Source organism: Cebidichthys violaceus, unplaced genomic scaffold (assembly GCF_023349555.1).
Source record: "Cebidichthys violaceus isolate CVI_PGR_0920_01 unplaced genomic scaffold, fCebVio1.0.p SCAF_19, whole genome shotgun sequence".
NCBI classification, from domain to species: Eukaryota; Metazoa; Chordata; class Actinopteri; order Perciformes; family Stichaeidae; genus Cebidichthys; species Cebidichthys violaceus.
In genome coordinates, this window is record NW_027176361.1 from 8,287,050 (window position 1) to 8,304,234 (window position 17,185).

At 41.4% G+C, this 17,185-nt stretch overlaps 1 protein-coding gene across 1 annotated transcript in view; it reads right to left on the reverse strand.

Moving 5' to 3' along the window:
- LOC137874831 (pyruvate carboxylase, mitochondrial-like) overlaps positions 1 to 17,185 on the reverse strand; it is a 63,731-nt gene that overhangs the window by 13,660 nt on the left and 32,886 nt on the right. The window contains exons 9-11 of the mRNA XM_068713800.1: positions 15,377 to 15,534; positions 14,670 to 14,756; positions 4,044 to 4,223 (exon numbers count right to left, since the gene is read on the reverse strand). Coding sequence (XP_068569901.1) covers positions 4,044 to 4,223; positions 14,670 to 14,756; positions 15,377 to 15,534 — 425 coding nt within the window. The remainder of the gene's footprint in view (positions 1 to 4,043; positions 4,224 to 14,669; positions 14,757 to 15,376; positions 15,535 to 17,185) is intronic.

Sequence of the window (17,185 nt, forward strand, 5' to 3'; positions counted from 1 at the left end):
AGACCCTCCATCCACATAATTAGCCTATGTAGTCTGCTTCAGCAAGTGTTTCCTAGAACTATACAAACAGATAAAGTGAAGCGCAAAGCTTCTTGTGCTACCTCCCTCTGAGTGCCTTTATCTATTTCCGCTTAGTTCAGATCAAAATAATCATCGCCTAAGCTGACATGCTAAGTGCTGCATTGGTAATCTGCATGTGTGTTTTCACTCCTCCCAGCACTGTGTGCGCCAACTAAACCCTCGGTTGATCATATGTCTCCTGTTTGCATACATACTGTGTATAATGTCATGTTTGCAAATATATGTGTGTGTGTGTGTGTGTGTGTGTGCCCCCCACCGTATTCTAGTCTCTGTGTATGCGTAAAACATCTCGGGCACATTTATGAGTGCATGTGTGTGTGCCTTGCAGGAATCTCCAGACAAAGGGCCCGGTGCAATGCTATTAGTCACAGAGCTAACAGTTCAAAGATAGCTGACTCACTTGTGTGTGTGTGTGTGTGTGTGTGTGTGTGTGTGTGTGTGTGTGTGTGTGTGTGTGTGTGTGTGTGAGACACTTCAAAGATGGCAGGCTCATTTGAGTCCCCCGCTCATTAACATTGCATCCTCTGAGGATGTCTTACACTTAAACTGGTTGATTGTTTAAGTGTGAGACATAGAAAAAGAGTGACTTTGAGTGAGTGAGTGAGTGAGTGTGAGAGAGAGAGAGAGAGAGAGAGAGAGAGAGAGAGAGAGAGAGAGAGAGAGAGAGAGAGAGAGTCTGCATTAGGAAATGAAAGGAAAGACAAATGCTTCGTTGAAGGTTATTTGCTCTTTCTCCACATTTCTCTTAAAAACACTCCCACTCTCTCTTTTTTATTGTCACAGATTTTTTTTTTCCTCTTCTTTTCTTTCCGAGTGCGATGCCTCTGAGGGATGTGCTGGATTTTTTGACAATAATCTTATTTCTTGAATTCACTTTGTGTCTGATGGCCTCCTTATTCTCTCCCTCTTTCCCTCCTTTGCCCTCCCGTCTCTCGTGTTTTCCTCTCCCTTGACCATTCCATCTGTCCAACCACGCCGCAGATCAACTGAGCGGGACAGAAGGAAACGCCTCGATCGGCAAAGTTTTCCCCATGCATACAAATATGCATTTAAGACGGTATGGGAATGCGATCAATGCACATGAGCGCATGTGATATAATGCATTCTAACTAATTAATGCCACCAAATGCTCCGTCAAAGAAACATGACTTCTTCCATGCTGCTAGCTGGCAGAAATAAGCTTCAGCTACAGCACACGCATAGCTCACGGGTCTTGCATGCAGCAATGAATAGAGTGTATATGTCTCTGCTTGCATGCAAGAACATTTACAGCAGCTAACTAATAAGCTAATTACTCAGGTACTTGCAATTATAGCCACATGCAGACACAAACAATCCACCATGAGTAAGATGAACTGATTCAGTGAAGGAGCAGCAAATTATGGTCAATGTCTGACATAAGACAAACCACTCCAACAAGCAGCCTTGATTTAGGAAAATAATTCAATAAATAAGGCAATGTTTTACTTTCTTCCCTTTGAACAATTTTTTCTTCATCCAACTCAAAGGAGCTTGACACCAATTACTTTGATTTATACTCGTACTCAGTGGGTGACAGTAAAATGTATCAGATTCATCTCAAGCTTACAGCTTGCATGTAAACACAGGCGCACACAATGAGCAAGAATAAAAACACTGTGAAAGGAAAGCAGGAATCATTTGGACCAAAGCTGAGCTCTGAATCTAACTGAATTAGAATGATGGAGAGAATGAGCTTTTCGGTAAGTTGTGTGTGTGAAAAAAGCCTCCTGGTGTTTGTGCATTTAATGTCGAGGGCGGATTGCTGAAGAAACGAGCCTCTCTCTCTGCATAAAGAATTCCAGCGCTGACTGAAAATAAAAGAAGATCATTAGAATAAACAGAGAAGTTATCCACACTAGTGTGTGTTTAATAGGAATGACTCATAGGCCACAGTTTGGAGATAGAGACACTAACGGAGAGGTAGCGGTCACAGCGGCTGTATAGTGTATGTCAAAACTGAAAACTAACTTTGATTGGTAACGCTGGGTCCGCCTGGGAAGCTAAATGACAAATATTTGATCACATAATCTCCCGCCTGTACCCCGGTTTACAGAGACAGGGAGAGAAAGGACAACCTGACGATAAGGGCGACAGGACATCAGGAGCTAGTTTCACCGAGAGGAGGAAAGATGTGCGGGAGAAAGAGTAACTGGGGAGACTAACTAGAAGGACAGGTTCAGAAAACTAAGTAATAAAAGGACCAAATAGCTAAAAATAAAGATTAACTTGACAAGGCAGGAAAAAATCCCCATTAGCTGAATTGAATTAGTTGATCAAAATAATAAGGCAGAAAATAGATACCTAATTATATTTCATCTGTCCTTTAATTATATTTCCAGCTCTGCAAAAATGTTAACAAATGTTCTGTAGCTGCGTGAGTTCACACACACACACACACACACACACACACACACACACACACAAACACACACACACACACACACACACACACACACACACACACACACACACACACACGCACACAGACACAAAGTGTTACATTCTCAGCCACACATGGTGACATAATGAGTATCCTGTGGGAAAGTGCAAACAGGGTCTCACACCCAATATTTCACATTGTTGGCGCCAGCCGGCTCACTGATAATACATTATGAAAAATCTGTGGCTGCTACTGGGGAAAGAAAAGTGTCCTTTACTTATTCTTTAAAGGAAAAAAAACTTTTGGGAAGAAATGTCAAGTATGCCAATATGTCGGCAGGTTTTTTGGGAGAATGTGACAAATTTGCCTTTATTCAAGCGTGTGTGTGTGTGTGTGTGTGTGTGTGTGTGTGTGTGTGTGTGTGTGTTTGTTTGTGCGCCTCTCTCTTGGAGACTTGAATCTGTTGGCCCCTGATGCACATGAGAGTCTCTCCATGCAGACAGGAGACAAGAGAAGTAGACAGAGGTAAAGAAACAGAGAGGAGATGAGAGGGCAGACCAATATCACGGTTTTCTTCACCGCTTGCAACTGTCAGTTGTAACCAAGCATGTGACAGAATTTGAGTGTGTGAGTGCGCCCTCACTTGCATACACATGTGCCTTTAACCCTTGTGCCCCTACAGGGACATTGTTGGGCTTTTTGATTTAAAAATTGATCATTTTGGCTGTGGTCATGCATATGGCTCCAACATCAGCTCCTATAATAAGTCTATAATTAACTGTGTAGCCAAAATAGAGGCACTCAGACCCTTAAGGACAAAAATGTCCCTATTGAGACCCATCAAAACCCCTTTGATCCCACGGCCTCTACAGCATGCATTCTATTCAGGTTTCAATCTAGAGCGCTGGCTTCAAAATTGTATTTTTTTTTACTATTTTTTTCCTCCAGATTGATCAATTTTCTCATGTTTGCCACGGGGGCAAATAACTGCTATCTTCCTGGTTTCTTGCACAAAAAAATAAAATGCATCAAAATCAAAGCTGTTGCCAATTCTTGACATATTCCAGACGGCGAAACAAATTTAAAATCCCCCCTACAATTTAGTAAAAATAAATATTTTTTTCCTTTTTTAATCACAGTGACATTATGTAACAGACTGGAATTTAAAGGGTTAAAATTCTGCATATGAAAAACTATTTTGTAGTTATGGTCAGTACGGATGTTGGTTAAAATATTTAACTAAGAGAAAGTGGAAAATATTATTAATATATCATTTCTGTTAAAAGGATGCACAAGGGCTTAATGGGCTCTCCTGCCTGTGTAATGTGTTGATTACATGAAAAGTTAAAGTGAAAGAGTTGGTTCTAAATGAATGTTGTCGTTGTATTTACCTTTTTTAGATGTAGGTGTTAAACCATTTTTAGGGGTCCTAAACTACCTTTAAATTCTAATTGATGCCATTGAAACCCTGAATGGAAATCACCAGAAATCCATGTGAGCAATTAAGCTACAGGAGGAAAGGAATGTCATGCATGTGTGTAATGAGGACAAACTACTGTACCTTAGATCTGAAGGGCTCTGGGAATCCTCCATGCGGTATCCCAATGTATCCCTGCAGGAACTCGACCACAGACAGGGGGAAGGACAACTCATCCGCCCTCTCCTCCACCTCTGCCCTGGTCAGGTTGTTCTGCACCATGAACTGAGCCAAGTCACCCACGATCTTTGAGGATGGAGTCACCTGAGAGAGAAAGCGATAGAAGCTTGAGAACCAAACGTATGTGTTAAATCTCTACTTCTGTTAAGGAGAAGAAAGGAAGTGGATGATAAAGAAAAGAGCTGATCTCAGCTCAGTTTAGCCCTCAGTAACATATTTCTATTTCACCACAGACTGAGCACAAGATATTAGAATGCACGCAGATGATATCTCAGCTTGCTTGGGCGGAGGAGAGGTGCTGTTATTTCTCTCTGGAACTTGACCACTGGCCTTTTAATCTGACCGACGTGAAAAAAAAACTCACACACAGAATATATTCAAGACGATACAGTTTTTCATGGTGAAATCTTGCTTTCAGTTGTATTCCAAAAAGGCAGAAGTTGCAGCAGCTGTTCGCTCGACTGCACCATTTTTCTCTGTAAAGTCCTGCTGTGTGGTTTCCTGTCAGCAGCGAGCAGGTAGGAATGCACCTCCTCAACGATTCCACCAACAGAGACAAGTGGTGACAGAGTTTCCGTTTTAATGAAGATGCTGTCTATTAAGATTAAGTACTGAGTGACCCAGAGGGAAAAAACGGGGGGTTTGGACAGCAGAATGAGAAATGAGTAGAGGTTTACATCTGTACAGTCTCTTTAATCATTTGATTTGGCAGCCATGAAGTGAACCACACAGGTTCTCTGTGAAAACAGAGTGAACCGGAAAAATAAAGAGGGAAGAAGTAAAAATGCTTGTATTCATTCTTTCATTATGTATAATGGCATATCATTATAGTAATAGCGATCCCTATTAGCATAATGGTGATAAGTGAGTCTTTTTCTGACGGCAAACAAATGCAAATATCAAATTGCACATATTACTCTTCTATCGTAATGAATGGAGACACAGATTTAAGGCTTCCTGTTCAACTCCATTTGGTATTCAGACCATTGAAGAGAGTGAGGGGTCAAGTAATACGACCCATTGATAAAAATAAAAAAAATAATATGAAAACCACCTTTGGGTAACTTTCTGTCTCACACAGACATTTCTGTGCTTAATTCTAAAATTATACATTGAGACAAAAGAAAGACTAAAGGGAACAGAGACTCTTATCTCGGGACCCAAACTCTTCAAATACAAAGCTCGTCAGCCACCAGCAGAGTCCCATGGTCTGTATATTAGACTGACTCATGGTTTGAAGGAGCTGTAAACTGAAGCATTGACAGCTGAAGAACTAGAGGAAACAAAGAGTGGGCCCACACTCACTACAAGATGCCTATTTATGTGGCAATTAGTGCACTCTGTTGTCAGATGACAGAGAAAGAAAAAACAGATATAGATCAAATTTACATTCCCCAAAGAATTTCGCAAAACAGAACTTGACACTTATTTTTTTTAAAAGATATGAAGCCAAATTGAAGCACGGGAGTTGACGCACACACACACACACACACACACACACACACACACACACACACACACACACACACACACACACACACACACACACACACACACACACACACACACACACACACACACACACACACACAGGTCTGGGATTACCAAAACGTCCCCCAGGATTTATATGTTCGTGAGACTGATCTCCTGAGATCACTTTAGTCTTTGAACAAGCGCAGTAGAACTGTGTGTGTGTGTGTGTGTGTGTGTGTGTGTGTGTGTGTGTGTGTTTTCTGTAAGTGCCTTTGGTCTCTAAAAATGACAGGACTACAAACCACCTTATTCTAACCTCATTGTAAAAAGTAAATGCTAAATCAGCGCTAACACATCAGTGTTAATGAATAGAATGCTACGCTGTAAGATAGTGTGAATCAAAGCATTGTCTATATATAATATTGTCATTTGTCCTTAAAGTAAAAGTGTAGCATACTGCCCCCTAAAAGAGAACAGTAGCAATTAGTGTCTAAAGTTTCTTTTTTTTTTATGTAAAATTGCAGCAGCGGTGGCTGAAATATCCTGACGTTCAGTCAATATTATGGATCAAGCTCCAAAAAAAAAAAATCAATCCTATATTTCCAATAATGCACCTTGCTAGTGCCCATGACTTTCCAAGCTCCGTGTCCTCATTTTCTAACGTGGTTTTGTAGTGAATCCAATTAGTTTTATTTTATTTCACCAAAGAAATTCCCTCAGTATCGACACCAATTAACAGGAAGTCCTTGGCACATGTAATGTAATTCTATTTGATGAGGTTTCTATTCAAGTTTGAAGAATAATGGTTTAAAATGATCTCGTCATAGCCGACATTGAGACATATGTAACTAGGTGCACAGTTAAGAACTGTTATGTTTGCTATTGATGTTGGCAGATTAAAACATCAAGCAGGAAAACAGAATACTGAATACTAGTGTGATTTAAGAATAAATCAATTCCATTTTCCATGAAATGGCTCAACAAAACAAAACTTAGCCTACAGTATGTGGCTGGACATAGACGTCTGAATGGTGTAATGGTGTACTTGTGTCCATACTGTACTTTGAAAGGACTGTAGACTAATGCGTTCCCTTGGAGGATTCTACATTGAATAATGAAGGCTGACCGTGAACAAAGCATTTTTGGATGCAGGTCTTTCCAGATGATGTGACCCCGAACTCTTGGAAGCCTTTGCTGCTGACCTCGACATTGTGCTCCTGAAAGTCAGCATATTGTACTACTTCCCCTTATTTTGATCATTCTAGAGGAAAATAATGAATCATTAAACAGATATCACACAAGAATACTTGGACCGGTTAGGTAACATCTTATAGGTCCGTTATTGCCTCTCTGTCTTTTTGGCATTGTGGACAGCTGTAAATACTACATATAGTGAGCAGTAGGCATTTTGTTCATTTTCACAGGGGGGGGGGGGGGTGGACTTGGCTCGTTTCCTTCCTGTATATAGTTTAAAGAATATTACAGATCCAAGACGAAACTGAGAGAAGTGGTCTCAGAGAAAAAGTCACGATTACAAATGCATCTACTGCTTCAGCACCACGGACAGCACCACAGATTTACTGACACACAGCACAGTTGGGCTTCAGCCCCTCTGCAAAACACTCTCTGCTACGAGGGGATTAGGTGATCAGGGGATGGCAGGTTTATAAGGGGGACGCATTTTGGTTTACAAGAGGGACGGCGGCCATCCCCCCTCAAATCGCCCATGAACCTTGGCATGAGCATTGCTAGGGAGACGGGGCCAGTCAGAGGTGTGAATCAGAGCGATAGCGAGTATAAAACACGCTGCCATAGTTACTGCATTCATCTGACAATAAACCAGAAGTAAAAACTGAATTGTTAAACCTGTAGATTGTTTTTCACATTTCTCGATGTCAGAATTATTAGCTTCCACCAGCCGAAACTACGATCCAATTTGTCAAAATGCACCTCAGGAGTTGTAGTTAACGTCTCACTTTATGTTTTAATGTATGCAGGTCTGTGCCTTCCATAAAAAAAAAAACCCATCTGATATTTGCACTGATGACTTAACAAGGAGGATTTCAGAACCATTCAAGCAGGCTTTTAAAAAACAGCCCAGGATACGTGTTAAGAGTCCACAACCACCGATTTTCAAAGGAGCCTTGCAAGCAAATGAGCACTTTGCAGCACGATTCAAGAAGGAAATGCTTCCTGCTGATTGAAACTAGTGTGCACTTCCTACTGCATGTCCCTGCTACGACACCTAAAGCTCGGTCTGATTGGGTTTGCGGAAAGAGGCGATAATGATCCATTGCTTTAACAGAATGACTGTTTACAGAAAAGCTTAAGGGATTTGAACGGGCTGTTACAATCCCTGGAGAGCCCATTAACTTGGTATAAAGGTGGAACAAAAGCTCACTGCTGAGTCACTCGAAATCTGTCTCAAACACAAGACAGCAGCATGACTGTGCATTCCTTGTCTACCTTCAGCCATTCTCCATTGTTTCCTGTCTCCAGAGGAATCTTTTTAAACATTTCTGCTGCAAAGTTAAGGATTGTTGCTCTTCTCTTTATTACCCGTCTCCATGAACCATCCTTCTTACTCCGTCCGTACTATCTTCTGTCTTCAAACTAAAAGCCAAAAAGTCGTTCCTCGTGAATCACCTCTATCCTGTGACCATCTCTCTTATCCTCCCGTCCCTCTGCCAAATATTTATTTTTTTTCCCTTAATCCACGGTAACATCAAGGGTGTTTCTCTCATTATCAATCTCAGTTGATGAATCCCCCACCGCCAACTTTCTGTGGGCGCCTCACACACACACACAGGAAAAGGAAATCTCATTTCCCACAATGTGTGAGCTGAACATGATGAGTGAGATTTTCTATATTTTTAGACGAGGAGTGAGGTAAATCACATCCTGGTCGCACAGGGTTAGAAAATCAGATTTTCTCTGTTCCTGTGTGCAGCTGAGCTCACACTCTTCACTGTTGAGCCGTCTCAGTCTAACTACACGGATAGCGTCATTCTGTCAGAAGTTCACCCCTTTGTCTTGGAGATACAGAACACACTGTAAACCATGTAATTACACGTTGAGGTTTTGAAGTTTAGCTTTTGAAATGTGCGACGTGGATGCCTTTTCTCTCTACGACAGCAATGCTTGTACAATTTTGGTGCAGCACAAAAACGGCACTGCTTAATTTGCTGTGTTTTCATCAGCTGGACTAAGTGAGCCGCTTCTTGAACAAAACCAAATCCATCTGATCTTCAGCAGTCACAGTGAAGAGAAATAATTGGCTAGAGGTTGGCGTCAGAATAAAGGTCTTTGGCGACCTATATCCTTCTGGGTCGTGTTCAGCCTGCTCTCACCGAATGGCATATGAGGAAAAACATAAATTTGTAAGTAAAAAGCCCACATTGTTTAATAATGACATGCAGAAATGAAGTTCTATTTATACGCCTTCTCATCGGGTTGGGTGTGTTAGGTAGTTTATTTGCGTGAAGATGATGTAGGCAGAAAAGTCAACATATAACTTGTTAGGTTTCGTATGTAGCGTAGGGGTGAGCAAAGATGTGAGATGTAAGAAATACAATAGGTACAATATTAAACTAGTTACAATATGTATTGAACGGCCTGTCGCATGTGTACAGATCCAATATCAGTGTTTTCATCAATTTAAAGTGACACAAATTAAAGCTTCAGCTGGGAATGTTCTACGTTCTGCAGATATTTGGTCATGAATAAAATTAAATTCTAATTAAATGTACAACTTGAAATTTTGACCTGATGATGGCACTAGAAGAAGAGTCAAGGGAACCCCAAAGTGAGTAGGGTCCATCCTCTGGGGAACATGAATTTATGTACAAAAGTTTGTGTCAATCCATAGATAAAGAGATATTTGACTGAATGAGAGTAAATCTTGACTCCCTGGTGGGAGGAAATTAAAAAGGCAGAAGATCATCAAAGTCATTAGGGCACCCTGGATATCTGTACCAATCCATCCAGTGGTTGTTGACATATTTCACTTTGCACTGACTTGATATCATCTGGCTGGTTTTTGAGTACAACAACTGCTGTATAGCTACAGCGTAAAATCATCTCTAATCATATTTACTGGACAGATATTTTTCAATCTTGTAGAATATCCAAAGCTACTTTTGAATACGATTAAACTACCCAGTGTCATTTTCCGTTTCTCAAACGAATCTTTGAAGATGACTAAGATACTGAGTGAATAATCAAAATGTCTCATTTCAACTCGGCTTTACTGATCCGATATGGCATAATTCACATGACAGAAGCATCTGAAACCTTTTTATATTCAGGGATGTTGCTTGTTCCCCTCAGCATGCAGCAGCTCTCAGCACCCTGGTCTCTCTCTCTCACCACTTAAACCCATGTGCAACCTTATGTAGTTCCTCAGACAGGCTCATTTTATCACACTTGACACATAAGACCTGTTCCACCCTCGTCCAGCTCCATCTCCCCACTCTGACCGGCTCCTTCTATTCTTACTACCTCCATGTTCCTTAGCTCTCTCACACTGCTCTTCTCTTGCCTTCTGTCCATCGTTCTCACTTTCACTAATGTTCAACTTTAGCTAAGTGGTCCTGCATGACTCCACACTCCTTGCAGCAGAAATACGGTGGAGTGGAGTGTGTGTGTGTGTGTGTGTGTGTGTGTGTGTGTGTGTGTGTGTGTGTGTGTGTGTGTGAGAGAGTGAAAGCATGCCAGTGTTTCTGTGTGTGCTTGTATTGCCTGTGTGTGACATCTGTCTGTGTACTTTGCTTGAATTTGTTTTAAAATGCAACTCTATCCAAAACCTGAACTCCCCTAATGGGCAAAAGGATTATATCATCTGGAACACACTGTGTGTGTGTGTGTGTGTGTGTGTGTGTGTGTGTGTGTGTGTGTGTGTGTGAGAGAGAGAGAAGGAAAATACAATAACACACACATGAACACACTCTATAATGCTAGCCAGCAAAGCTGGGAGCCGAGTGAAGAATGGTACCTGTCAGGAGAGGAAGAGACAGGAGAGAGGAGCGATAACAAGAGGCCCAGAGAGGGGGAGGGGGAGAAACGATAGAAGATTAGGGGTACATGAAGGAAGTCTAATCGAAACGAGGGATGCATGGATGGTGGGGGGGAGAGATGAAGGAGGAGATGAGACGAAATGAAAGTGGAGAGGGAGAGCAGGGAGAGAAAGCAGACAGGGTGATTAAGAGAAAGACGGGAAGAGTAAGAGAGAATGAGAAAGAAAGGAATGGACAGATGAACCGAGGGGAGGACAGAAAGAAGAATGGACATCTGCAGCCCCACAGGCAATACAAGGAGGTGCTCCACCTCCAAGTAAGAGACACTGCATGTGTGTGTTTGAGGACTCTGGAGGTTAGTGAATACGTGTCTGTAATTGAAAAAGGAAAGTGACAGAGTGGGTTAGGTAATGGAGAAAGACAGAATATACACACAAACACAACTTGTCCTTCTTATATTGAAGAGCATTTTGCGACGGATGTACCTGGGCGAGAGAGAAAAGGGGAGGAAAACAGAAAAAAGGAGCATGAGATAAAAGAGAGGAAGAGTCAGGTGAACTTCAGTTCCAACTGTATGCATGCCAATGACAGTTTCAGGTCTTTCTTATAACTAAACTAAATTAGACTGGTTTATTATGTCCAAATAAAGAGAGATGAATCCAATTAGTTAATGGGTAGAAAATTAAATGGAACATTTTGATTTAAGTCATTTCCTTTTAGCAAAAATGGCAAAAAGTAAATTTCCAGCTCCTCAAATGTGACTATTTCCTTATTTTCTCAGTCTTCAATGAAGATGGAATGAATATCTTTGGATTTTGAGCTGCTGATGAGACAAGACATTTAAAATAATTGTGCACCATTTTGAGAAAATGGCTTCCACTCTCATATCTATCCATGCAACATGAATCTGCAGCCAGTGATTAGCTTAGCTTGGCTTGGCTTAGTTTAGCATAAAGACTGAATAAATGATACATACATACATACTGAACAGCCAGCTGGCCTCTGTCCAAGGAAAACAAACTCCCCTACCAGCACCTCTCAAACTATATAATTTACACTTTTTATCTAGTTAGTTTAATTCTTAAAAAATACTTTTGTGAGGTTTTACGGGACCTTAAGTGCCAGACAATTTCTTGACTCGTGTCTTCCCTGGTTGTCTGGTTGCCTCACGGCAAAGGCTGCACTTCAGACACTTCAGAGAGTGGCATCAATCCTCTCATCTTACTCACAGCATGATAGCGAATAGGCGCATATCCCAAAATGTCGAACTGCTCCTTTAAAGATATCATCAGCGGCTTGTGATAGATATTTTTCACTATTGTTGACATTTTATAGACCCAACGGTGATAAAAAAATAATCTGTAGACTACCTGAGATTGAAACCGATAATAAAATAGGGAAAATAATCATTGCTTGCTGCACTAAAATAGTATACACACACATATAAATATATATATAAAGACTGCCGCAAGCAGGGCTGCAAGGCAAAGTGTGTGGCCATTGAGAGTGGCTGCAGAGGTTTTGTGGATTAATTGAGTGCACTGGGCATCACTGGAAGGAGAGATTGCCATCAAGAACACCACAGAGGCAGCGGTGAAAGCCTCGAGACGGATGCGGATCAGGAGAGGAGGTCCATGGGGAGGAACAAATGCCCCCTGAACACAAGTCGTGGTCTGATCAAACACGGCTGGGTCGGCTGGGCGAGGGTGTCTGATGTTGAAAGACCCGAAACACTCACTGACCTTAGGTTACGTCACTGGTGATGTGTTCAGGAGCTACGAAGAGATGCATTCTATCAAAACAATGTTCTGTACGTATTGTCTGATTGTTGTGTTGCTTCAGCAAATAAGCTCTCAAGCAAAAAAAAAGAAAAGAATAATAAGTCCCTTCAGGATTAGAAGAGATGAATTATTACGATTATCATCTGGAAAAGATGATCAGATTTGAGCTTGTACTGATCGGGTGATATTACAACAGTGTGGTCTGTGCGAGAGCACCACTACGTGACCAGGAGGACGATGAAGGGAAAAAGGAGTGGCAGGTGTGCATCAGCCGATGGGAGCAGAATACATGACGGCGTGTTACAGAACATTTGTATGAAGACGGAAAAAAAACCCTGTCCCTGTCTGCAGCTCACCACTCAGCTACAGTTCTCTTCTAATTTTCAAAAGTTCCTTTACCAGAGAGACTTTTCAATGGTTTCTTTTTTTTATTTAGCATTCCACTCACCCAGTGGAATGCTAACCCCCCCCCCCACTCATCCATTTTAAATAGAGATCTGGGCTGGGAAAGAATACAGAATAAGCCTAATAATACATTGAAATACTTAAGATTAAAATATGTTGTATTTGAACAATTATTCTTGAAACTATAGTATCATAATACAGCTCTGTAATATGCTATAATATAGTCATATACCTCCTCATCCACATTCTGCTAGCTACACATAACCCTGCCTGTCTGAACAGTATCTACTGTAGCAGTGTGGCAAACATCCACAGACACTAATCATATTGCCCAGATACAGTACATGCAAACTGGACTGTGTCTACACACAGGACCGTCTTCTGACCTCAAATTGTCTTTCTTATGAAATTAGCATCAATGCTGAGGAAAACATGTCCATGGATTCTGGCAGATTGGGTAAATTTTCACTGGCTGCTCAGCAGTGCAATGTCCTTCACCCACAGCTCTGAGCTTCAAAGATGCAGCCTTTGCAGCGCTGTGGATGTGTGGATGTGTGGGAGAGCATGGTCAATGTATATACCTTGGTTGCTCTGCTTAGCGCCTGCGCAGTGACTGGTCTGTCTACTTTATATCTCTATCTGACAAGCACACCCCTCTCCCTTATCGACAAGCCAACTGTGTGAGCCATTGTCGAGCTAAAAGGATACAACAGAGAGCATAGCAGGACCCGTAGGCACATTAAGCCAACATTGGCTTGTGCAGCGAAGCCCACCGAGTGAGCGTAAATTGAATTGATAGAGTTTGGGGACAGGAATTGATGGGGAAAACTGAGAGGGGCAAAGAAAATAAGGGAGAGGGGACCAGAGAAGGAAAATGGGAGAAAGAGACACAGCGAGAATTTAAAAAAGAGGAAGAGAGAGAAGGAGGAGGAGGTAGAGTAATAGACAATCCCAATCCAGAGACAGCAAAATAAGAGAAATGGCTGTGGAACAGATGTGTGTAAAGTAGCAGTGGAATGAGAAAGAGAAAGGTGAAAAAAAGAGCGACAAAGAGAGAGAATGCAAACTAGATAACCAAATAATTACAGAGTGAGTGTGAACACGGCGAAAGAGGGATGAATCTATTACTAAGCTGTGATGGTAAATAATGAAGGGAGAAAAACATAGGAATTAATGAAAGATAATGAAAAACAAAGAAGCAGGATGGAGATGAATTTGGGCTGAGAATGAAACTGTTGACTGCAAAATTGGCAATAGAGCTCCCTCTCCACGACTGGGATTAAAGTGCCCTTCAAGGAAATCAACCCAGAACTAGTCCACTGGAGTTTCTACACACATTTACATACAGCAGGGCAACACAAAGAACACAACTCGGTATCAGTGCTGAACAGAAATATCCCGCCGATATAAAAGTCAAGGTAAAGCTCCAAGGTAAATCACAAAATATGTACAATTTGCCCGCTTACTGTAAAAATGAAAGGGAAAAACGATAGAACGATGGGTAGATAAGAAATTACCCACAGAGGCTGAGGAAGCCAGGGACGGTCAAACTGACAGTGAGGCTGAAAGTGAATCCAGGCAGCACAGAATGGTGGATGTACCAAACCTTAATCTGGGATTGTTTGACTCAGCCAAGCAAAGAAAGAGAGCCAGCTCGGCAGAAACAGTCAGCGAGAGAAATGATAATGGAGCGATATCAAATAGATGCCAGATAGGTCTTTGTACTGCAGTCTGTGGTACCTATCGGCAGTGAAGACTGGTAAAACGGACCGACGTTATCTTCTGCAAGCAGCGTATTTGCACACTTGGATACACTCCTGAAAATGAAACAAAGGAGCTTTGTCTTCATGTCTCACCTTAATGAGGTCCCCAAGTAGTTTGTTGGCTTCAACATAGGCCTTCTTCACCTCCTTGAACTTGTTTCCGAGTCCCATGCTGTGAGCCTGCAATAAGCCACAGTGAAAGAAATAAGAGCATTAGAAAAAAAATTAGAAAAAAAAAAAAAAAAATCACCAAAATGAAGTTCACCACTCGTTAATATAAACGGGTCACAACTGGGCTACGGGATGCTCCCTCACGCTTCTCTTCCAGTGGGTTAACGGCGCTGTGAAGTCAGTCACTTTCAAATAGTCTGTGACACATTTCAGAGTGTGACTGTGCAGACACTGTAGAATCTATTTGTACTGAATGTACGATACAGAATTAACAAACCACCAAAATAAGTTGTTTCTGAAGTGACTGCACTTCCTCGGTTATTAGTCACACTGCTTGCATCTGCGGTGGCTTTGAACAACCAAACATAAAAGAGAATGTTGTATACATACTCGTGTCAGTGTCGGTAAGGGAAAATAAGGATTTTTCTCCAGAATATTACTTGTTTTTAAAGTATAAGACTACACACATGAAAAATTGGATTGAACCATATTATTCATGTCAACAGGCCATAGATGAGGAGCTAAAATGTGGCAAAGAGCTTTGTGAAATGCATTTAAGCTTATTTCGTTTCAAAATCAATCACTTGCACAAAATACAATACAAAAACGTCCAGAATAGGTAACTGTACCTGGAAGTGAAGGTTGGTGTACTGTCCTCCGGGGATCTCGTTCTCATAGACGTCAGCGTTGCCAGATTTCATGGTGGCAGTGCAGTCGAAGGGAGCGTACAGGCCTCTGGCTACTTCCCAATACTCGCTGTAGTCGAAAACCTTCTCCAGAGCGATGCCTGCAGCAGAGCAGAGCGTGACATCAAATCAATGGCCACCATGCACATTCTCTATTAATGAGCATTGACAACACGGATCTACTGAGCTTGTTTATTCGTCTGAAGACAACAACTTAGCGAGGGGCAACAACTAATGCAAGTACATTGTGGAACTATTTTTTGTGTTTTCAGAATATAAATGTAAAGCATGGGATATGGAGAGATAGAGTATGCGGGGGGATTTAATAATATGCTGTATTGGCTGCGATTTATGTGTGGATAGAAATGACTCACTGCCGAATCAGCTTTAAGGCCAAAGTCTGTAATTCTCTGATAATGTGTGGCCCTTCTATTGAAAAGAGGGAATTGATGTGATATTCAATAAAAAGTTAGTGGAGTTGTTTTGGCAGCTTATGTGGCAACCTGCCATTTATCCGAATTAGTGGTCTCAAAACTTGTGCCAGCTAGAAAATTGTGACAACAGGTTTATGCTGTTGATTTTGATGTATGGAAATATAAACATGATGGGGAACTTGTCAGAGTTTTGACATTGTGCTGAGTTTTTTTTTTTTTAAACATACAGTACTTTGTTCTCATTTTTATGCTCTACTATACCAGGGTCCTATTTCTCAAACTAGTCAGCAAGAGAAACCAAAATGTCAGCAGAGACATTTATAATATGCCAGAAGCTCACTTTTTGACAACTCCTAAAAATTGCATTAAGTCAGTATAAATGTGGGACTTAAATGGGTTACAGGCCGGAAAAGCTTTAAAGCTCACTTATTAGCCTGTAAGAGCGCATTTACATCCTGCCTTTGGCGCTCATTAAATCCCTGTGATATTTTGTGATCTAAAAACAACAACAACAAAAAAAAAAAATTCTGTTGCTCATATTTATGACATTCTGCTGCTGCCAGTTAAGGTGTGCTAAAGCGCATTACCTTGAAAGGAAGAATCAGTTTCAATGCCATGACAGAAATGGCAGTACACTGAGCTTTTGGCTAATGATGACAACAAAATCAGCCGCGTTAATGAGACAAACTTAGCTCCTTACATCCCCAACAACAGCGTGACAAGCTTGAATGTCCATGATTCAAAGAAAGTACGTACTCCAAAAAGTGTTTGTGTGTTTCCACTGTTGATCTTGGCGGGGAAATGGAGCTAGTGTGATATTAATGTGAAACTAATGTGCATGTTGTTGCTCTTCAAATTCAACTGCCTGCCAAGCCAGTCAGTAATTAGGTCCACTTCCTTCTCTGTTTGAGAACCAATTTGGTAGCTTTCATTTTGGTGTCCATTGTGAAATTATAGCCTCAATATACAAAGGGGGAGTGACGGCATGTTCAACGCGACGGCATCCACTGCTGATTCAAATACCAGCTCAGGTGAAGTCTCACCTCTTTCCAGTACCAGCTGACCACCTTCTACTCCACTTCCTTTACCAATAGCTTTGAGTTAGCGTTCATGAAATATGTAGTCGCAGCAGTGAATACGTTCTCTCAGCTGACAGCAGCTGTCACCGACTGGTAAAACAAAACGCTGATGCGGGATTCTTTTGCGATGGATTGGTAGATATTAGGTTAAAATGAAGATTCTTTAAAATAAGACGTACGGTAGCTTTCTGTCAGAAACTGACAAATAAACTCTACTGAGGCTGTGCTGGAAATACGTC